General features: G+C 39.2%; 1 protein-coding gene across 3 annotated transcripts in view; it reads left to right on the top strand.

Moving 5' to 3' along the window:
• Positions 1 to 23,786, top strand: part of homer2 (homer scaffold protein 2) — a 31,894-nt gene that overhangs the window by 2,381 nt on the left and 5,727 nt on the right. For all 3 annotated transcript variants that reach the window (XM_031728860.2, XM_031728858.2, XM_031728859.2), the window contains exons 2-6: positions 10,135 to 10,291; positions 19,668 to 19,799; positions 20,234 to 20,326; positions 21,066 to 21,208; positions 23,425 to 23,581. In XM_031728860.2, coding sequence (XP_031584720.1) covers positions 10,135 to 10,291; positions 19,668 to 19,799; positions 20,234 to 20,326; positions 21,066 to 21,208; positions 23,425 to 23,581 — 682 coding nt within the window. The remainder of the gene's footprint in view (positions 1 to 10,134; positions 10,292 to 19,667; positions 19,800 to 20,233; positions 20,327 to 21,065; positions 21,209 to 23,424; positions 23,582 to 23,786) is intronic.

The raw sequence follows: 23,786 nt of genomic DNA, 5'->3' as shown, positions 1-23,786 counted from the left end.
CGAATCAAATGTGAGAACTGAAACCAGAAACTTTCTCCTTAAGAAATGCCTTAATCAATGTTGCTCATTACATTTCTGCAAGTGCATTTGTTTATAGGGCTGCAACTGAATGATGGAGATTACTGATGAATCTGCGGGTTTTTTTGTGTGTTTGTGTAAAACAAGACACAAAAAACAATGCCTATCACATCTTAAACCTTGAAGTAACTGGACTAAATTAAAGAAAGGGAAGGGGAATTTTTTTGTTCGCCTTCCAATAATTAGCAGATGTTTTGCTAATTCTCCAGTTTATATATTACAACCTGAGCACACCTGCTAATGATGTAATGTGTTTTGCACGAAGCAGCAAATCAACAGATAAGAATAAGTCTGTGTGTTTGGTGGAGGGAGCTGTAGATCATTTGTCGTGTGTGTGTGTGTGTGTGTGTGTGTGTGTGTGTGTGTGTGTGTGTGTGTGTGTGTGTGTGTGTGTGTGTGTGTGTGTGTGTGTGTGTGTGTGTGTGGGGTAGGTATTTAGGTGCCTTTGTCCCTGAAGCTCCTGCCTCCTAAATGGAGTTATAGATTAACTATAAGTCAGACAACACACACATTAACACCCTCGATATCTATCTTTACGTGTCCCTTTATTACCATATTTCTTTGAGCAAATGATCTATCAATACCCTCTTGACCCTGAGACACTTTTTATTGTCCATGCCATTTCCACATGATTTATTGAGTATATACTGTTACATATTGGTCCAAATTGTAGCATTGTATGTGTGCAGCATGTCCTAAAAAAGAATAAATCAAGCCTATGTAATTAAAGACTGGTGAATTGGAGAGGGGGAGGAAATTCAGACGGTAGCACTGGGAAAGAAAGCAATGATAATTCTGTTTCTAAGTACAGTTTTGCAGCTTAAGGGCTGCATCTCTGGAATTATTCCAACATAAAGCTTAGATTGCCTGAAAGCCCCTACTGAATAGGCAGCCACACAGACAGCAATGCAATCAGCATATTGCTATTTAAAGTAAGCCATGCTGGGAGCAGGCCTAACACAGGGATAGATGATAATCTCCTGGCTGGCCAGAGAATGGCATATAAAGGTTTAACACTCATTGATTAGGCTCTGTGACATGTGACGTGGCAGTGGGTCCTTTGGCTGCCCTGACAGGAGAGTGGACTGTAAGCTTAATCTGAGGTTATGTTCTCCATCTGTGTCCGAAGGCTGGAGGGGATGGCTGTAGAGGTGCAGTCGGGGAATAGCAGCAGGTCTTACTGTTAAAGAATCATGTGTAAATGAAAGGGGACAGGCTGATGGCGGATTGGACGACTCATCACCAGATGGTTGAAGCCTAGGAGGCCATCTGCTGCCATGCTGTGCTTCTGTGGAGACTTCCTCACTTCCTTTTCCTTGGAGCGCTCACATTACGTTGGGGTCTGTGTCCTGCCGCCTCAGTGTGGTGGAGGGAGACCTGCTGTGGTGGCTTGTTTGATTCTGGCCTGCTGCCTGTGTTGCATGGGACACTCAATGATGCCAGACCTGGCATTGATTATGAAGGTCATTGGTAAAATGAATAAAACAAAGTTTACCACAGTCATGCCTAAGACTGAATGTTTTCTACAAAATGAAAGTATCCTGTATTATAGCAATATGTAAAGATTATTTTAGTATTTTTCCAGCTGTTTTCCGATTTCCAAAAATGAGAAAAAACCCGATTACTAATGTTTTAATGTTTTGGCCCTCAGAGCCTGATCATGATCTATGTAAGGAGTGGGACAAAATATTAACAACAGTGTTTTGTCTTGAGATCTTCAATCGTCGATAGCATGGATCCAATTAAGATACTTCTATTGAATAGGTGGACTAAACTGATTTCCCTGACAAAGGTGGACTGTGTATTAAAGCAAGAGAGCTACTGTAATTAACTGATTTTAATGCTAGTAAACAAACCAAGTAACATAACAGCAGCTTTTACTCCTCTTCAGTTGCACAAATATCTTGATGTATGTTTGGATAATTGCCTCACAGAGCATCAAACGTTGTATGCCTAATTGTGGATACCATATTGCCGTACTGAGTTACAGTAGGCACAGGAGTTAAATAGTATGTCTCATGAATATCTAATTTTTACTATAGCCTTATAGAGATTGGGAATTCTGGTAATACTGGAATTTTTTTTTTTTAGTAAAATAGAAATGATTGTAATTAGTTTATGAGCAGTAGTGTTGAATTTGGGCTTATTTTGCCCTTCCCTCCTAACGGTTGGTTCTTCCTGCACTGGATAGTGTAGTGCAGAAGAGATGCCATAAAATAACCTTTAACAGTGACTTAATGTGAGTGGTTTTAAGCTGAGACACCGTGCTCCTGTTTTGTAAATGTCAGGAGAAAGAAAATGAAAGCATAATATAGAGCTGTAGTTCTCTGCTAACTATTAAATCCATTATTTGCCTCACTCAGCGGAGACCTTGAAGTCTGTTATTGCATACAGTATATACATACAGTGGCCTCCTTTGACCTCTTGACATCATTAGTTGAGCAGCGTGTTTGTTGCAGGGAAAGCCCAGGTGGTTTAGTAGTAATGAATCCAGAGAGAATTTCCTCCGCTGCCTACTTTGCTCATTCACACAGACAACATGCCGCTCTCGCTAATAAGGCGATGCCGCTCTCCATCAGGACTCGCAGATAAAATATAAGACAAAGCCTCAGCTGTGCTCACCTAACATGCAAAAAAAGGATAATGAGAATCCAAGTTGATGATTTCTAGTGTTTTATGCTTAGCAAATTAATACATTTGTTTCTAATTTTCCATATTCATGTTGTAAATTTGAGCAGTACACCTTGTGACACAGTTTTGTTCCTTTTGTTACTGTGCTGCACTCTAAAGCAACTTGTAATGTGGTATGCTACTGACAGCACCAGCAGAGAAAGCGAGGAAGGATAACTGCTCCAAGTGAGTGTTTCTGCAACTTCACTGTGGATATTTGACAAGTGAATAATGCCCCATTTGTCACTAAAGTTCTTCGAGCAGGCAGAGAAATCTGCATATATATATATATATATATATGTATTTTTCTTCAGACCACATAGGGACAGGGACAGCACTTTATACATACTCTATGAGTGATATAATGAGCTTAAGTAACTGGGGTAGCCTGCTGATTGTCCTGCTTTAGTGCCTGTTTCATCAAGAAAACTTTCACTGTGGTGAAATTGTCTCTAAAGGAATAAAAAAATAATTGAGTAAAAGACCCAAAAAAAGAGTTCCTAATGTTGGATTTTTCTTTTTGTTAGTGAGATGGTTGCACAGTTTGTGTCCACATCAGGCAGCTGACAGTAATGTGGTCCAGTCTCTAGAGGATTCAAAGGGAAGGAAACATGAAGTCTCACTGGCAAAGAGACTAAAGAGGTTATCTTATATTATAGGTTACTATTCTCAAACATATTGTTATGCTTCTGGAATTGCACCCATGTAAAAGTGACTACTTTATTCATCTCTTGCACATTTAATGCCCCAGACATGGTACAAACCCAGATAGCGTGTGGCGATGCCATCTCTCTAACCTATTTAGTGAGCGATCTGACACCTTTGTAACAATACTGCAGGCTAGAAAAAATTACACCGAACTTTCTAAAGAGTCGGGCCTTACTGTCGTAAGTGATCAAGTTTTCTTTCTTTAAGATGACCGAAATTACCCAAATATGTTTTTACATAACCCCCCTTGGCTCCACATTTAATTTTCAAACATTACCACCTTGTGAGGTTAAACTGTCACACAGGTTTACTGCAGTCATACGAGCTTCCTTGTGTTTAGTGAGACGCATTAACTTTCCGTAGGGATGTAAAGAATGCAGTTCGCATAGCTGAAGCTGCTGACGCAGCAGATTTCTGTTAAACCAGCTTCAAAGCCTGTTTGAGTGACGTTAAATGCTTTAGTGTTTAACCTCAGATTTCCAAATCCTCTATCAGACCGAGAGCTCGATGAGCAAAGTTTGTCTGGGGGTGGGGTAAGCCCGGAGTGGATTCCTATACTCAGGAATCTGGACAAAGCTGTTTGTCTTTGTTACTGAAAGAAAAACATGCCTGATCTGCACAGATGTAGCAGCACACAAGTGCAACGTGACTGCAAGCACTTGCATTAAAATCACCAACCCAGGCTCCTGTTCAAAGATAGAAGCTGTCGGCTGTTTATTCACACTTCCTCTCAGAACACCATGCCATCCTGTATCATCTTAAAATGTCTTCTTTAAGCTGCATCATAATCCTTCTTAGCTGTGTATGGTGTTAGACTAATCGCTACCTACCTGAGTTATCATAACTTTTTGTGAGTTATTACTCTCAAGGCAAGATTTTTTTTTTAACCATTTATGCATGAATTATGACAACCTCAATCAGGCTTTTTTTCTTAAGTATTTTTTTTCATCTTTAGGCATGAAAAAAAGATTTTCGAACTTCATTTTTTTTAAACATGTACTTTTCAAAGAGTTTTTTTTTTTTTTTTACTTGTCCACTTAGGTGGACAACATCACCTTTGGAGTGGGTGGCAGGGTATGGAGTGACACATCAGTGTCCAATGTAGTGGTTTATGTGCAAGTATACCATCAACAATGACATTGTGAAAGGCTGATACAAGAAAACAGCATTTGAATAGCTGTCTACTGTAGTGACCACTATGTGTGAAAGGGTTAAAAAAGCATGTATTTATAGGTGAGGTACTCTGAGTAGATGGATCTGTCTGTCGGCTCACTTTAAATCTTTTTGCTGGTACACAACAAACACGATTGCTGCGTTATCAGTGTGTACAGTCCTGAGGTGCGTGTGTAGGTGTATCTAAGCATAGACGGTGCAGTCTAACTCAGACCTGCTCCCCCCACATAGAAACACACACACACACACACCTGTAAATTATTCAAAGCACCAGATGGGGACAGAGAACACCTGACAGGCAGCGGGACAAAGTATTCAGTGGTTGTAGAGTCCCAAACGTTGTCGTCTTTTTTTTTTCTTCTCTCCTTTAATTATTTATTTTTTTATATCTAGCATAATCAATCAACCTAATGCTTTTTATCTGAGAAAAGCAGATCAGTCAAATCCATTAAACAGTTGTATGAGTGCATCCATGTGTTTGGCAGCGGCCTTTCACTCCTCCTTCCTTTGCCAGTCTGAGCTGGCTCGAGACACTGGCACTGCAAAGGTCAGCGCGTGTGGCTATGTAAAGCGACAACAGTGATCTGTATAATGGGTTTTGTTGTTCCCAAAGCAGATGAAGACAGAGATTAGGCTTAAAGGGGACAGTGAATTTATTAGGCTTTCATTTCTGTGAGAACCATAATCCCAATGGAAGTAAAAGCTTTATTAGCTCATGAATATGTGCTGCCTGCCAGCTTGTCTGTCTGACATTATTTTCACCGGCAACTCATAACAGTGCATTAAAGTATTTCTGTACTGAAGGTCCACGAGACATGTCACTTTGCCCGTTGCAGTGAAGCTTTGCAACAACAAAGGGACCATCTGTACCCTGTTCATGAAACATGTGTACGCTTCTCAGCATGCAAAAAATTGTTTGTTCAGATTTTTAAATTTTTTTTTAAAATATACTCTCAGATGATTTTGATTTAGATTAATTTTCCTAAGCACATCCCCGTGCTTAAAATGTTCAAAATAGATTTGTTGGCATCACATTACAGCAGCTGTACCAGTGTATCTAGCTCAGAACCATTACATATGTTTCAGGCATTTTGTAGAAGGAAGATACCAGCCCAAGAAAATGAATGTAATGAAACGGTAAAAAGGGTTATAACAAAGAAAATATAATGCAGTAGAAAAAATTGTGTGGTTCTGTTGCTGTGGTGGTTCAATCCCCAGCTGCTCCAGTTTGGTTTGGGCAAGATAGTGAATTTAAGTTTCCCCTGATGCATCCATAAGATTGTGAATGCTAGACAAAGTCCTTGTTCGAATGAACGTGTGATTGGGTGAATGCAGCTTGTAATAAAAAGTGCTTTGAGTGCTCAGAGTAGAAAAGTGCCATAAAAGTCCAAGTCCAAGTGATAAGATTTTGTGGAGGCAGATAAGTGATATGTAAACAATGTTTTAGAAGCACATTTGGGATTTTACAGAGAATAAAATTATCATTAAATCATCAGTAATTATCAGAGGACAGAATGAGGCTTATAAGATGGAAATGGAAACTGGCCATGACTGTGTTTGGGTGAGCTAATGCTATTGCTGGCTAGCTAGACGGGTTGGCTGGATTCAACTCTACTCATTTTGATATTAAGAGGACATGCTAATTTAAGTTAGCAAATAACAAGATATGAAATCTACTAACCAGAAAAACTTAACAGCTGACTCCTTTTTGTCTTTTACTACCTGATACTGATTAAGAGAAATCCACCTGTGACTCAATGCTGCCAGTGCCACCAAGCCTCAACACAATTTAAACTGATGTGTTTTTAAAAATAAATTCACTCTGTGCAGTGGTCACAAACAGGTGGATTTGCTATAGAGCCAAAAAACGGACAGCCTGAAGAGACACGTTTCGGCTGTAAAGTTGAGTATTTTAACCTGGGATTCTGTGGGGGTGGAGTGGCTTTTAGAGGTATCCTGAAGTGCCCATTTGAGGAAATTACAACTTAATTTTTCTGCCCTGGAGTTTGATGTTGGCTTAAGATATAACGTAACATAACAGATCATCCTTGAGGGCTGTTCATACATCACAGCATCCAAATTTCTGACTCAAAAGGGTTCTTTTAGTATAGTTGCAGTCATTAGAGTTCAGCGTTTGGTGCATTTTAGCCAGGTCTTGGCTTTAGATGGAGAATTGAAGGTGAAATCCAAAATGAAAGACTAGAATCTACAATATGGGCTTGTGTAAATGTGTGGGTCCGACACACTATGGACCGCAGCAAAATACATGTAGCTTATATACCAGCAAACATTTTATTCTCCCTGTTTTCCAGAACGTGGGAATGAACTGCACTGTGCTGTGCTTGTACTGTAGCTCACTACTCAAGGCATCAATATGCTTCCACTGAAGTGCTCTTCAGATGGCTGAACAGCATGTGAAAGCCCACTTACTCCCCGATGTCAGCACTGAGGGGGGGCTGCATCCAACATTTTCTTTATTTTCCTAAAGCGACAGTCACAAGAACACCACTTTCATACCACTAATGATCAGCTGTAGATTTGTTTTTGTTTTTTTCCCAGAGGCTTTTTTCCCCTTCTTGACACAATTACTTATGTCACTTTCTGTGTCTATAACCATGTGCAATGTGTTGGATGCCTTTGAGGAAGGATTGTTCAGGAGTGTGTTATGCATGTTTGCACCGTTCATTGCATTTCACTGCTCTGTGAAGGCACAGTTTTCACAATGCATTTGACTGTGCCTTGTGGGACAGAAGCACTTATGGTGTCAGATGTGGTTGGAGGGCCCTTGGAATTAAAGAAAGGATAACAAAATGATCAGTATGTGCTCAGAACAAGCTACTAAAATATACTGCAATCAGAATAACAAAGCACTGACAACAGTCAAGTTATTTGTACCAAGCAGTGGCATCTTTCTAATCTATATTCTGTCTCTGAAAGTCCTTTTTACTTCACATTTTGATTTCCAACAAGTACTTCGAATCCGTCTCCCCACATTCTTCAGCTTGTATCCATTATTAAGTTCTTCAGGTGTCCTATGATCCCTCTCATCTCAGCCACTCCACTTAATTATTCCTCACTCTTGGAACGTTATAGAGGAGCATTTCAACCACCTGCACTTGCCTTTTGAAATGAGAACCTCCAGTGGAAATTTTAACCCTCCTGAGCCCAGTCCTTTTAAAGCACTATCATTAAAGAGAAGGCCGACTGTTTTTTTTTTTATTACTTTTTTGCTTCTAGCGGCAGTGCTCTTTCAGTCTTAGGTTTCTGCATAGTTGCCTTGAAACACTAAAAATGAATGGTCTGCTTTCAGATGGGGGTTGTTTTTTATATTTATTTATTTATTTATTTATTTATTTGTAACCACAAGAAAATGTGTAATAGTGTAGTAGATACCGATGTGTTCTTTTTGCTGAACCCAGCGATCACAATGGCTTGAAATTTAATTGATTTACAGAGTCATGTCTGTTGTAATACAGTGTCACCTGAAGATCACTCAGTGTTGATTTTCTCTGCATTCTCTAAATCGGGGCGTGTCAAACATACGGCCTGGGGCCCAGAATTGGCCCACCAAAGACTTTGGAAAATGTGAAAAGGGGCGTATATTTTGGACTTTTAACTGGTTTTTAAGTTTTTACATTTTTACATCTTACCGTACTGATTTAAAAACCTCTGGGTCATTCATACTACACCAAAAAGTAATAGATGAACATTTAAATGACAGTTTCTGATTTTTTGCAGTCTACAAATAGAAGTTTTTTTGTTTTTGTTTGTTTTAATAGTGTACACATTTTTTTTAAAGTTTCTTTTTTTCCTTTTTTGTTCTTTGAAAGTATCAAACAACTTCTTCAGTCCTTTGTCAGCTCTGTTCCAATTTTTCTGAAATTCATACAAATCAAAATGAGCATTTTTTTTTTAACATGATAATCTTGGTTTCATTTCATGTGTTTTCTTTGTATTGTTTTTATTTCAGCGTGGGGTTTAAATTATTTGCAAAAGGTTAGGGTTTTTTTTCTCTTCTTTTTCTCCTCTGTTGAAAGCTGTGAAAGCTGAAAATCCTCTTCTTGTCTTACTGAGTCAGGCTATGGTATGTGTTTATACAGGCGTGTTTCCAGGTAACAGCAGGACTGTCATCGGAATCATAAAGGTGTGTCTGTGGATGTCATTGAGAGGAGGAGCATTCACACTTTGTATTTAGTCTGTGGTCATTCAAGTTTAACAGGCGCCTTGATCCTGCTCCTTCATCCTCGTGCTGATGCTCTTCTGAATCACAAGGGCGGTGTGCAGCTCATGGCTAAGAGGCAGATTACTTCACTCTCACGGACAGATGACATGATTTTGAACTTTTCTCCATCACATTTATTGCTGACTTGGGTTTTATACCTTTTTTTTAAGTCAAGTGTGGTTTCAGCTTTTCACTTAAAAATGATTAAACTATAATGAGGCTGTAAGAGATTGGAAATGGAGAGAGAACTGCTTGAGTATAATGACGGCGACGTGGCAGTAAAACTGGGCTGGACAAAAGCTTAACTTGAATCAGCTTGTGAATACTTTCTAAAAGTGGACACTGAGATGAGTCAGAGACGGGCTCAGCAGAGCTTTTATCTACTTCCTAATTCCCGTGATGAGTGGAATCCATTTTACCGATGTTTCCCAGTACAATCGTTTGCCGATAAATCCCGAGAATCCCCATTAGTTTTATTACAGGTTTAATATTGGTGTTTTATGGATAACGTGCTACCATTCGAGCTAAGCGAAGTAATACAAAGCAGTTTTCTTTGATTATAAAAGATGACTCATGATGATGGCAAATGTATGCAAAATCATAATTAGGAATTAATCCAACTGATGCTTAATTCAGTGCCTTGTGCTGTGCAATATATAAACTGTTCAACAAAACAAAAACTGCTTTTGGATGTGGGTAATTTCAAATGTGACATGATAATAACATACTAAGAAAATGGGCAAGCATTATGTGCATTATCAGAGTGACATGTTGCCATTAGCACTGTGCATGATTAGTGTAAAACTTCTGTTTTGACAACGTGATCACTTGGTTAGATTAACATTGCATCCAGTAGTAGGCAGCTGGTGTGAGAAAAGTCAATTATCTGACTGTGGTGCACTAGAAAAATCTTTCTCTAAACACACCAAAGTGCACAGTCCAAACATCTAGTGTGTTACTGACACCTATGAGAGGGAAGGGGGGGTGTTAATGTGCTAATGGCTTTGGGTTGCCATGAGAATTAAGGGTTTGTGTTACATTATCACCTGCCTGTCCACACTAAGACTCTCAGGACTCTGCATTTCTGAACACAAAGCACACGGTCTCTGCAGACTTTATGTGATAAAGATTTTATTCACCCTGTACCTCTGTTTGTGTGTGTTGTGTGTGAGAGAGATTTGGCTCGTTTATCAGTGGATGTTATCTTGAGCTGTAGTTACATGTTGTGTCTTATCTCGATCCCCCTCTAATATCGTCCCTCTGCTCTGTCTTCTGCTCTTCAGGGAGCAGCCGATCTACACCACCAGGGCCCATGTCTTCCAAATCGACCCAACTACCAAGAAGAACTGGGTTCCTGCCAGCAAGCAGGCTGTCACTGTCTCCTATTTTTATGACAGCACGCGTAACAGCTACCGCATTATCAGTGTGGATGGATCCAAGGTATGTGTGTGTATATTCTGTATCTTTGTGTAACAATATCAATATCAATAACTGCCCTCGGGAGACAAGGAACGAGAGAAACACTTAATAGTATTGAACAAAAGGTGCTGCCAAGCATGTCAGTATTACATTTGCTGCTCTCACTGATCAGTGTTAGTCCAACATGGCAATGTTTAAGGTTTCCCGCACTCCTGTGCGTTTGTCTGGATAATTTAATATTAAATTATTGCAAAATGACAAATTAAAAAGATGAGATCAGCTCTATTTGTGGTCACAATATTTAGCAGTTAGAAGTGTTGTATCATTAACTCTTTACACCTTGAAAGGCTAATAACTGGGAGCAGCCCTAGTAACAGGAGGCTTGAGGTCAAATTTCATCTTTGTAGGGAAAACTACTAATGTAGTGCTAAGCTGAAATAACCATCTAACTGTACTGGCTGACACCTGCAGTTAGGTCCATAAGTGTCGGACAGTGACAGTTTTTCTAGGTTTGTCTCTGTGCATCACCACGGTGGATTTTAATGATCAAGATGTGATTGAAATACAGACTTTTAGCTTAAAAAAGGGGTTTGACAAAACCATTGCATTAGCTGTTCAGTAATTAGAGTCATTTTATGCACAGTCCCCCATTTTCAGAGTTTCAAAAGTAACAGTTTTCTGACAAGTTGTTTCATGTCTTGTCAGGCTTGTTCACCATTTATTCCATGACAAATTAAGCATTCTGGAGTTGATTCAAGTATTGAACTTGCATTCAGTTCACTGGAACTGTCTATGTGAGAGTTGTTGATGCAACTGAAAGAAGCCAGATTTGACCTCGCTGGAAGATCTCTAAACGAGTTGGCGTAATTCTGAAATAAAAATCTTTAGACAGATGAAGACACGTTTAACCTGTACCTGAATGATAGGAAGGGAAATCTATGAGGTAAGGAGAGAAACATGATCTGAAGCACAACACTTATTCTGTCAAACACACTGTTATAGTATGGGCATGTATGGCTGCCAGTGGAACTGGTTCAGCAGTATTTATTAATTATCCGACTGCTGATAGAAGTAGCAGGATGAACTCATGGCTATACTCTCTGCTCAGATCAAAACTGATCCCACGGTGCTTCACAGTGCACATGGATAATGGCCCAAAGCATACAGTGAAAGCAACCCAAGAGTTTCTCAAGGGAAAGAAATTTGATATTTTTCAATGTGCACGTTGGTCACCTGATCTCAAACCATCAAACCACACTTTGGAGTTACTGAAGACAAAACTGAATGCAGAGAGACCCACAAACAAGTGAGAGTCGAGGCCTGGCAGAGCACATACACAGCATGTGGTGACGAGCATGGGTTCTAGACTTCAGGCAATCATTGACTGCAAAGGATTTTCATCACCATGTTGAAGACTTTCAAAAGTTATTTTAGTTTGTCCAAGTGCTTTTGAGCCTGTGGAAGAGAGGTCATGTAAAGGTTTGCTGTAGTTTAAATATAATAAATAGACTACATTGAAATGGACTTTCTATACTGTCGCTGCATTTGGTATTGTTACAGTTTAAACTGTATATACTTGTCATAGGAATGTTAACTGGAGACCTTAAAATTCAGAATTGCCCATTAAATAGTTGTACTTTCCTTTAACTGTATAAACATACATCTAATAAAATATTTTTAAAATTAATACAGTGTTACAGTTCATAAAATAAACATGCTGGTGTTGACTGTCAAATTAAGGGAGGGAAAAAAAGTGTGAGCTCTGCATTTTTGCTTTGCCAGCTGTTTCCATCTATTTAATGTATTTAAAAGCACACACAGCACATAAAAATATGAATATTGGACACACATTGATGATTTCTCTGCTTGCTTATGATCTGCTGCCTAGTTAAACTGTTTCCAGACATGGAGCTTTGCAAAACAAATATGTGTACATCATAACATTAACTTGAATAACTGCCATGTAAGTTGAAATCAGAGACTGTATCATATTAGCAAGCTTCCCCTCTAATAGATTAACAAGAGTATCAAAGAGCTGCCGACCTGTTGAGTCACAATTAAACTCAATTATCTGTAATTTCATGTCATCAACAAAAAGCCAACAGTCGTCATACTCTGAGGGTGGTAGAGTTTTTAAAAACTGGCCACACTGCAGGGGGACAGTGTCAACTTTTTGGTTGTGTTATAGTGATTTTCTTGTAGTTGTGAGCATGGTGCTGAGATTAAATAATACAAGTGATGATGGACACCACTTGAATTTGTCTACATCCCATATTCACACAGTCTTCCTCTGCTTGCTGAAAAAGTACATTATGCGTTTCCATGGCGATCAGTTTTCTGTCTGTGTAGAAAGCTAGAGGAGCCTCAGGACAGCGATATTCCTCTGTTGACGCTGTTAGGCAACCACATTTCAGAGTCTTAAATCACACAGTTTACCTGCAGAGCCACTTTAGGGTGGATGTGTTGACAGATGTTTGGATTGGTTGATGGCCTAATAGTTTCACTTCTCTGTTTCGGTGAAAGGATTGAGGAGTTAAGATTACCAGCAGCCGATGAGTGGCTTTCTCACAGGAAGTCGGCGTATCGGTGTTGAGTTTTTTGCACAGCAAGCATGTCCTGCTGTCTTCTTAAAAGTAACAAACAAGTGCAAAGCATGTGTTTTTTTTGTTGTTCTTGTTTTTTCTTTTTGTATGTTTTTTGACCATCTGGCTCTACTGTAAAGAGCTTGTGTTCATTCTTAGAATTTTAACTCACTTTTCTGGGCAGTTTAAGCCTTACAGCACAATTTTAAGTAAAAGAAGCATCGGTTCTCTTCTCCAGCAAAGCATTGTTGAGTCAAGCTCTGCTAGCTTCAAAGCTTTCAAAGCTTTCTTCCTACAGCAACAGAGGCAAGACTTTAATGTGTTATGTCATCAGCCAGCACTTATGGATCTGCAGGGATGACAACAGCTGACAATAGATTACTAAAGATAAACTATATCTACTACTTCATGTCTGTTTCATTTGTGAGAAAGATAACGGGACTATTATTTATTCATGTCTAAAAGCATCAATATTTTGTCCTCTATTTCCTCAAGGCCCTGAGTGCTCTCTCTCTTCTCTCCCTCTCCTGTCATCTTTGTTGTTGTCCTCCTCCTCCCTCCTCTGTAACCTTAACAGAACATTATGTGTCATAAAATCTCTGCAGGGAACTGCTGTATGTGAGGTATGGGGAAAAGGAATTTCTCAAATGTTATCTCAATTTAAAAGGAGCAGACTCCTGCTGATTTTAATTTTATCCTCCTATCCATTTAATTTAAGTGAGTCAAAGTGATGTCGATATGAGCAAAGTAACCAAAAGCGAAGAAACGTTGAGTCATGTCAAATAGATGTTAAATATAGTTTCTAGTTTGCACAGTTGCTGCAAGGGAGACAGGTCTGTCTAGAAGAATGGTCTGTGCTGTTGCACGCACTAACTATGACAGACCGTCAGCTTGTATTCATCCACCTATGATGTCTGGGCAACTGGCTGATGATGATATGGCAAGTAGAGGAGCGTATCAGCACTTTTGACTGTCGCTCAGCCTGCATCGTGCTTCTCATGCGGCGATGTACCAAGTGCTGTGACAACACAGTGAGGACACATCTTGCTGTACTTTATAAATAATTCCCAGTATGATAACTTTGTGAGGTAATGCCTAAAACACTCAGCTCTTTTTAGATTTATCTTTCTGACACTTCATTAAGTATCTTTTTCTTTTTTTGCCACAGCCAATTTCTAGCACTAACGTTAAAGCTCATGAGCTTATGAGCTTGGCTTGTAAGCTAAAAGACATGTCTCCGCCAGTAATAAGAATTCAAATGAGCTTTTTATTCATCAAATGCATATTTTAGGGACTATTTTTTACTATTTTACACCTTGTGTAATTTAGTCATTTCATTGTATTCATTCACTTTGTCTGCTTATTACAATGTCTGTTAAGCCAGGGCAATCTGTGTTGCATGGCATATCCTCCTTTCTCTTTGCTGTTCCTGTCAATCGTCACTTTTGACTGTCAAATACAAAACTGTCAAACAAATATATATTCTGCTACCTAGCCAGAGCTCATTAATGTGCTGGGAAATGTTGGCATTCAGCTGCTTTGGCCATACCAGGGAAGAAAGGAGTAAAAAGGAAATTTCCAAAACCTGAAGGTTCTAAAATAATTATTTTATTAAGTGCTAAGTATTCTTGGTGCAGTGCTACCAGTGACATGTTGTTTTTGAAAGTTGAAAAATAAGGGTTAAATGTGCTGGAACATAAACAAGATGATCAGGTTTAGTTATTCTTTGTAAAGTTGTTATGGTCTTGCCTAAACAGCATAGTTTGTATCAAACTATCAAAAAGTCAAGTTTTCCTGTTATCATCAATCTGCTCATAAAGAGTACACTAAGTATTTTTTTTATTTTACTTTTTTAAAGTTGTGAGCCATAAATGTTTGTTTCCATCCAAGAACAAGAAAACAAAAAACTAACACCCTCCCCGATAAACCTGGGGATCTAGGGGACATGCACACTCCACCTTTCAGTGTCTGGTACGTCAAGCTAGTCGATTGGATATTGTGCTGTATGCCCAGCTGTCATCAGAGCGAATGCACTGGGCTGTTATCAGTCCCAGCACAATTATCCATAAGGATTATGACACAGTTGCACCAACCTTTTATAGTCTGAAGCCCCAGCATCAGCAAATTCTGTATTGTAAACAACGCTGCAGATCAGTGACTCTTTCAACAGGGGAAACAAACGAGGACAGGAAATATCAAAAAATAAATAAATCTAAGAGCACGCATTTGAACTTTTGCCAGTGAAAAAGCTGCACTTCATCAGACGACTGTCAAGGCTTGAAGCATAAATACACAGAAATGTTGTATTTATTGTGACTCAAGGTACAAATACACCCTCTATTCAGGCAACACCTGGATTTATAGGTCTGCAAAGACCTTGTGAAGGTCTTGGCTTTCTCAGAGATCAAAAGCTACACTCGGGATGTTGAACTAGCGGATTGATTAATTCAACTTTCTGCAAAAAATGTGTCATAAACATCAGCAGATGTACAAAACAAATATAATGCACACAAAAACTGTAAAAAATACATTATGCTAAGTTGAGTTAAAAGTGGTGTTGGGTAACCAAACTTGCGTCATCGCCACCGAGGAACAGTGTTCTTTTGCAGTTCTTAATATATGGTGAGATGAAATGCATCAGGACATTAAAGCAGTTGGCAGACATACAGAAATACTGAACATTTCTTCATCTGCATCACACCTCTGCCTGATGAGCAATCGCAATTTTTCCACTTTGCTTTCTGGTTTAATGACAGGACACGGCAGACTTTGTCTCGCCTTTCATTGGCTGTGTTTCAGTTATACCACAGCATCATAATGACTATCCTCACTGCCCATTTGTCACCATAATTCAGATTTTTATTTATTTATTTTTTTGTATGTCCTTTTAAGAAAAAAAGATTCCTTCCTCTTGGTCCTAATTATCAGTAGATAACTTCAGCTGGTATTTTTTTTTCTTTTTTTTTTTTTTTTTTCTTTCCAACCATGAAAAAGTCGTCTGGTATTTGGAGCTTGATAACTGATCTCTTATGTTCTACATTTCCTATCCGAATCACTGACTCTGCAGATTCTGTGCACTCTGCAGACACCTAATCGGCCGAGGAAGCTTTCCCTTATAACCTCCTGGCTGTCTCTGAGTTTCTAGCTGACCCTCAGGCCATTAGCTTGCCGAGCTTCACTCTGTGCCTCCTGTGCCACTTGATCCACAGCCCAGCTCACCATCCACACAGCTGCCAGCGTCACTCTGCACCCCCTCCCTTTCCTCCGTCACACCCTCCCACTCTCTCATTGGCTTGCTCACTGGGTCGTTTACACATGCGTGCCAAACATACAGTCACAGGTCCCGTGGGGGTAACTCAGTATCCCTTATGTTACATTACAGATGATACTGTAAATGCAATGTCTGGGCCTTTCTCTGCAGATACTTTTACTTCAGTAGGTATTTAGTTACAGGTATGTAGCCTTCAGAAATGCCTCAGTTCTTTGCTGCATAGATTCAACAAGGTGCTAGAAACATTCATCAGAGATTTTGGTTTGTAATTGACATGCTAGCGTCATGCAATTGCTGCATATTCCTAGGCTGCAGGTGATGATAATCTCCTGTTCCAGGACAGCCAAAAAGTTCTCAATGGGTTTAAGATCTGTTGATATGTCACCACACAATTACACCACCACCAGCAACCTGACCAAGGCAGGATGGCTTTCATGTTTACACCAAATTCTCACCCTACCATCTGAACATTGAAGCAGAAGTCAAGACTCATCAGATTAGGTGACATTTATCGGTCTTCTATTGTCAAACTTTGGTTGAGGCCAAGCAAATTATAGCCTCAGTTTCCTGTTCTTGGCTGACAGTAGTGGTATCCGGTGTAGTCTGTAGCCCATCTGCTTCAAGGGTCGATTTGTTGTACTTTCACAGATGTTCTTTTGCATACCTTGATTATAACAAGTGGTTGTTGATATTGTCTTCACCTCAAAGCAGTCTAGCCATTCTCCTTTGACTTCTAGCATTGACATTTTCACCCAGAGAACTGACGCTCACTCGTAATTTAAGAGTCCACATGCCTAAATGCCCTAAGTTGCTCACTTGTGAGCGTGAATAGGTACAGGTGTACCTAATAAAGTGTATAGTGTTACATACATGCTATAATGTTTGGACTTAATCATTCATCCATTTTCATTTTAGAATCCTAAAAGGAAAAATGAACAGACAGTTAAAACACTTTGCAGGATATTTGTTGTATTTTGTAAAAGTGAGAGTTTTGACTGACAGCATAATGCTCATATGTGTAAACAAAGCTACATTAAGAAGTTTTGAAGTACATTTAATTATGAAATAATTTTATGGTAATGAATTTTTTAAGAAAACTTAGCAGGGAGTAAAATGTTTGAGAAGCACTGACTGAGCGTTCAGGTCTTTGTGTGTAGCTTCAGTGGTGTAAAAGTCGTCATGCCGTGTTTCAGATCTTATATCAAGAGTTATATTGCATTATGTTTTTGTTTAATAAAATTCAATTCAGTGACATTTTTTTTTTCTACCTCTTAAAAAACAACAAAAAAAGAATTTCTCCTAATTATTTTGAGAATGATCTGAAAGCATTCATCACACACGAGATAAAAAAAGAGAAGAAATGTGAATTTCAATTGTCTGAATGACAATTTATGATGACTAATTTCAGGGTACTGTATGACAGGATTATTATTCTAAAGGAAATTCACATTTTATACTCTGGCTGTTGAGCCGCTGGTTGCAGACATTTACTGTGTGTTTACCTAACTCCTTCCTTTTTTCGCTTTATTCCACAGCAGCATTCCACTTTTTCTACAATGATCATTAAAGTTTCATCTTATCTTAACACTTCTCTTTGAGCCAGCGTTATGAGCCCTGTTAAATATTCACTTCACTGCTAGAGATGAGACGTGGGAGTGTTGTTCAGGCTTTACCCAGGTTCCACTTCAGGGGAAATTGGGTCACCTTTGTTTTGAAGAAGCCTCTGAAAGAGTGATGATTTTTAAGATCAGATTAGCAGTGCCTTGGTAAATTGCCAGTCTCCTTATAAACCCTTGATGTGGGAATGATGCCTGCATCAAAGATTGCAGTTGTAATCTTTAGCTGTGATGCCTGATGGTCGTCTTTTTTTTCTTTTCTTTTTTTTTTTGTTCACCTGTAGTGATCTTTCTCCCTAGGTGCCATTAGCATTGATCTAAATAGAGGACAAACATTAATTGCGTACTAATGATCCTTATTCCGCTCAGGCTCCTCTGCTTTTTGGCTCGCTGTGTCCAGTAATGATGTGGTGCAAAGAGTTTTAACACCTCAGCCACTGAAAAGATGGAGAGGGAGACAGTGGGGGCGTAGAATGGGACACGAGTCTGTCAGCAGTTTAAATCCTCAGATCCTGTGTTCAGAGCCATGTTGCTATGAAACAAGGGCTGCTCTGCCATTAGACTGTCTTCTATTGTTTCTTAATTGTCGGGATAATTTGCGTGTGCTGGTTTTAAGTTCTGTTATATCTCTGTAGTGAGACTGGGTTTGTGTGCATGCAGCAATAAATCAAAGCTGCTTGTGTTTACACGCACACCTAGCATCACAGAGGATCAGAGCTGTCTATATGAACTGTGATGCAGTATTCAAATGGGTGAAGTAGGCTGACATGGTGTTTAGACACGTGTTGCTTCCTTCACTGACACATGCACCCGTTACAATTTTAGACTGCAGCAGATGTTTTCTGGCATCTGAGTTGCGGCGTGGCTACAACAGGTGAATGGATACCATGGCAAATATAGAGACTGTACTTCAACTGCTTAGAGGTTAGCGGGTCAGCAGCCAGTGTTTTTCCATTTGTGTGTGCTTTTTACATTTGCATGTAAATTATTTAGTGAACAAAACTTTATTTGTAATCGGGGAATAAAACGAGTGAGCTGAGAGAGGCAGCAGTCTGCAACTATTTTATTTAACTCAGTATCACAAAGTAGTGGAGGTCTTTTGCATGGAGCTGAATATGCAATAAAGACGTTTGCAAATAGCTCAACCTGATTGCTGGTGTATGATAAATCCTTAACCAAACCTGATGTTAATAAGCTTTAGGATAATTAATCCTGGATAAATGAGAGTGTTGCATCAGGAAGGTCATCCTATGTGAAATCTCTGCTGAATCAAAGGTGCAAATCCATCTTCAGTTGCAACGTTAAACACTAAGGGAACACATGAATGTCCCACACAGGTTATTAGAGTGTATTAAAAATGGTACGTTTGATTCACACGACAATGTTGAAACTTTAAAACTCTGGGTTGACAAAGTGTTTGCTATTCAGCATCCTAAATTATAAATGTGGAAACCTTGTATGCCATCTGGTTTAACAATAGTAAAGATGAGTATTTTTTTTCTGTGAACACGTAACTGCTTTATATTTCAGAGACATGCTTATAAATCTGCTTTTTATATGATTGGATCACTTTAAAAGAAATAATAAATATGCCGTGTGTGGGCACTGGCATACAGCCGTCAGCATATTACAGGTGTAGTCTGGTGTGAATGGAGCTGCAATAGAGGATTGTCCTTTATTAAATTGGTGGGCCTATTTATTATGTGAATGCAGCTGCTGGAACAGCTTCTGTAATATGTCTTGGCTGAATGAGACGCACAATTTTCCAACCTCTGTACTGCTGAAATCCAACATCAGTTATTTTTATGAGGAGTGTCAGAAAGACCTGAGAGCTATGCTGGAGGATTACACATGACTAACTGTACTTTGCATTGATAACACTATGGTCTCTTATAGGCTTAGAAAATCTATGTGTTATTTCCCAACAGGTCATCATCAACAGCACAATCACGCCCAACATGACGTTCACCAAGACATCACAGAAGTTTGGCCAGTGGGCCGACAGCAGGGCCAACACCGTGTTTGGACTGGGCTTCGCTTCAGAGCAGCAGCTCACAAAGGTGAGAGGTTTTTGTAGCAGAGCCTTCATAAAACTGATGGATGGCTCATTTCCCCTTTCGTTGATTCTCTTTGCTGGTTTAAAGTAAAATCCAGAATCAATTTAAAATGTTGTATAGTTAACCTGCTGAGCCCTTATTCTAACGATCAGCCTCTCTGACATTATGATCAGGGGCTCTTAACTGTTTTCAAGAGGGGATCATGCTTTGGAGGTTGAAGCGCTTAAACTGAATCTGTGGTTTGTTTTAAACAGTTAGCTTCTTTATTATTACTGTTATTGTAGTTGTTGTTGTATCATCATTATTATTATTATTATTATTATTATTATTATTATTATTATTATTATTATTAGTCCTCACCATCCTTAGATAATGTTTAAAAATGAACCTTGCCACTAATAACCACAGCTTCCTGACATCTCTTCTTGTACTTTCAGTTTGCTGAGAAGTTCCAGGAGGTAAAAGAACAGGCTAAGCTAGCAAGAGACAAATCTCAAGAGAAGGTGGAGACGTTGAGTAATCACTCCCAGGTAAATAATATCTCTGTGCTGTCTGAAAGTCTGATTCATTTCATCTCCTCGGCTTTCCACTCGTTTCAGCTACAGTCAGTGTGTTGGCTTCCAGAAAGCTTACAGGGCCACAGAGAAAGTGAGAAATAATTTCACAAACACCAAATGATACACTTTCTGTGTTTAGAAATGGCTTCTGGCATAATTATGTATGTAAATATGTTCAAATATTAATGAATCTTGTGTTTAAATATTACAACGGAACTCAATCGTGGAATAGTGTGAGCCGTCATGAATAAGAGGTCAAAGATCGTCCTTACTACCTTGCAGGCACAACAGTAACTCGGAGGATAAGGAAGCTATAAACAGTGACAGTAAATTTGCTCAGATCTACATAAATGATTCAAATCTGAAATGCTATCATTACGTTAGTGGTTCATGCCACAGTCACCCACAACGAACATGCCTGCTTTCTACTCGCCCTGACTCCAGGTGCTAAGGATCAGCCCTGAAGCACACAAAGCTTCTGGCCCATATGACATGATAGATACTGGCAAGCATTTACCCTCAACCCTTCGCTGTCATAGCTGACGTCTTCAGGGTGTTTTGGCAAAAGAAGCCTAGGGCCCTTTTTCATAGTGAGAGCAGGATTTTTGAGATGGATTTCTGTTTAACCCATGAGACCCTTTTAGATGGCTGCGTCTTAACCACAGGCCTCCTTAAACCTGCTTTGAAACACAAGTTTCCCTCAATTTCTCAGTCGGAGTCTGGTCGTGATACACCCTCAACCAACCAGGCATCCAGCATTAACGGGACAGATGATGAGAAAATCTCTCACGTCGGTCCGGAGGCTGCTCTCCTACAGAGTGAGAATGAACGTCTCAAGAGTGCAGTAGAGCAGAGGTAAGGTTTTATTTCATCAGAAGAACTGCTTTAATGTGAAATTCATATGTAATTAAATCCAGTTTTAAATCTACTAAATATCAGTCTGAAGATTCACGTCTCAGGCTGCATCAAAGTGCTCATATTTAAATTTGTATTCACCAAATGAAAACAAATTTTCCGACAATTTTCTTTTTTTTAGTTTTTTAAAAGAATAAAAATAGAAGAATTGAAATGGGAACAGCTGGTTCAAACAAGAACTTTCGTACTGTGTGATGACGCAAACCAACTAAAACACATACTTTATAACTGGTTTTACTTCTCTGCAACTGTCTCATCACAACCAAATAAATAAAAAGTAATAAAAATTCACACACTGCTTGGCCTGCAGCTGCTGCTGCTGATGCAAGTGCTGTATAAACTTTTCCTGTGGCATCAAACAGAAACCAAACAGGTGTTTGAAATCTGGCTGTTTGAATGTAAAATAAGCAGATTGGACACACTTCAGTGAGACAGGTACTGCATAATCATGGCATGACACTCGTCCAATCGAACAGCTTGCTCAGTATTTATTATTTTAAACATATACACTATTATATTACAAGCATGCAAGTGTGTAAACCCAATGCAGATCATATCAGCTCTTGATCACACTCATGCTTATTAAACTAAACTGTGCTCGTATGTTCTCTCTCTCTTTATTTTATTGCTGTTACTTAAAGCAGTAATGACTCTAAAAGGGCTCAGAAACCATATAATCTAAAGAGTGATGCTCCTCCACTCCACCGTTTGGTTATTTGGCCTTTATAATCCAGATGCAGAGTGTACAAATTGGTAATTGTATGAAACGCCAGATGTGATTCCAGATGGGATTAAAATGACGCCGGGCCATCAGAGTCAATTAAAACCACAGTGAGGAAATAGGGAGGAGAAAAATAATAATAAAATAAAATCCCATATCATAGTGGATTTATTTGATCCAGATGTGAGGGTGGCGTGGAGGGGATTGCAAATTTTCACTGGCAGCAACAGACCCCTAAAAAAGTAAGAACTACATTAACATTTGCATGAGTGGTGTGGATAACAATTCATTTACAGAACTTGTAGTTCTCATTAATTTCCCTAGAAAGTGACAAAGTTGAAAAAGTCACTGCAAGTTGGTACTAATTACATGGAGGCCACTGCAGCCTTTCCTGCTTAACCTGCCTAACCAGCTGAGCTATAGCGGTGCCATAAGTACAAACATTGTAACACATGTTTGTACTTATGCTAAATCGTTGAGATGAAACTGTAATAATTATAAAAAGTTAAAGCAAATGCATGCCCTGGGATTATTATTTTCAGACTTGTTTTGTTTCTTTTTAATGTTTTTTTTTCTTTACTTCCTTTTTTTTTTTTTTTTTCCAAAGCACCGGCTGAAAACAACAACCACACTGCATAAATGTCACTCTACAGTGCTCCCTTTGTATATCTAAAGAATCTGAGGTTATCTTGACCAGTTAACTTATTAAAATTCCTTTGGTAAACTAATAAAGTCCAAATTTTGATTGCAGAGCTCTTTCCAGGAATTATCTTAATAAACAAACTTGCAAAATCAAAAAGTCATAATTGAGAATTTAATACAACACTGATATGAAACAGTTGCTGAAGGAAACGCTTCACTTCATATAAAAGCATCAAAATATCTCCAGCTTCTGGATGTAAAATTGTCTCTGTGTGGGCATTTTCTCGTGCATTCACAGAACTGTTGGATTTTGTTTTTGTTGGAGAGTGTCACAGCAGTGAAACAGCAGAGGACTGCAGAATGCTGCGATGCCAGTCTGTCCACATTTGATGATAGAGCAAAACACTTCAACCCAGCCATGCATAAGGAAGTGGGAACAGTGATGCATACTAAATATACATCACATATCTCCCCATCCTTATTGATAAGACAGGAATGCACCCCCTGTGATATGAAAGGATAACAAATCACATGCTGGTGCCACAGTTCATTGGATTTTGGGGGGAATTTTCCCCACTTCTAGCTTCATTTTTTTTTTCTTTTTTATTGTGGTCTAAACATCTCTCGACAGCGTAATGTGCAGCAATACTAATTAAATAGATGTGTCTGGAAGGAGATTGTAGAAATATGTGCCGTGTTGGCACTCACAAGCTTTTCAAAACGGAGTGGCTGAAATTTTACTTCCATTAATAACTCTCCTGCTGGATCTCTTTCTGTCGCTCCTGTCTGACAGCAACACCAACGCCAAGAAGTGGGAAACAGAGCTTCAGACTTTAAGAGAAAATAATGCCAGGCTGGTGGATGCACTGCAGGAGTCCTCAGCTAATGTAGAGAGCTGGAAGAAACAGCTTAGTGCCTGCAAGGAGGAGAGTGACACGCTCAGGAAAAAGGTAATACACTCATGCACTCCTACGGGGAAGTTGAATAATGTAGACAAGCCCATTGATCGAGGAAAAAGTGACAGGTTTGATAAACCGTTTCCGCTGCTTTAAAAGAAGAAAACTCTATCACAAACTGCACACACAGAGTTCTCTGCCACGGGTTTGGTCAAAATCTGTACAGAGCAAAACACTGTAGGTACTGTACATTTCATTA

Source organism: Oreochromis aureus, linkage group 1, assembly GCF_013358895.1.
Source record: "Oreochromis aureus strain Israel breed Guangdong linkage group 1, ZZ_aureus, whole genome shotgun sequence".
NCBI lineage: Eukaryota > Metazoa > Chordata > Actinopteri > Cichliformes > Cichlidae > Oreochromis > Oreochromis aureus.
This window is presented reverse-complemented; position numbering and strand designations above follow the sequence as displayed.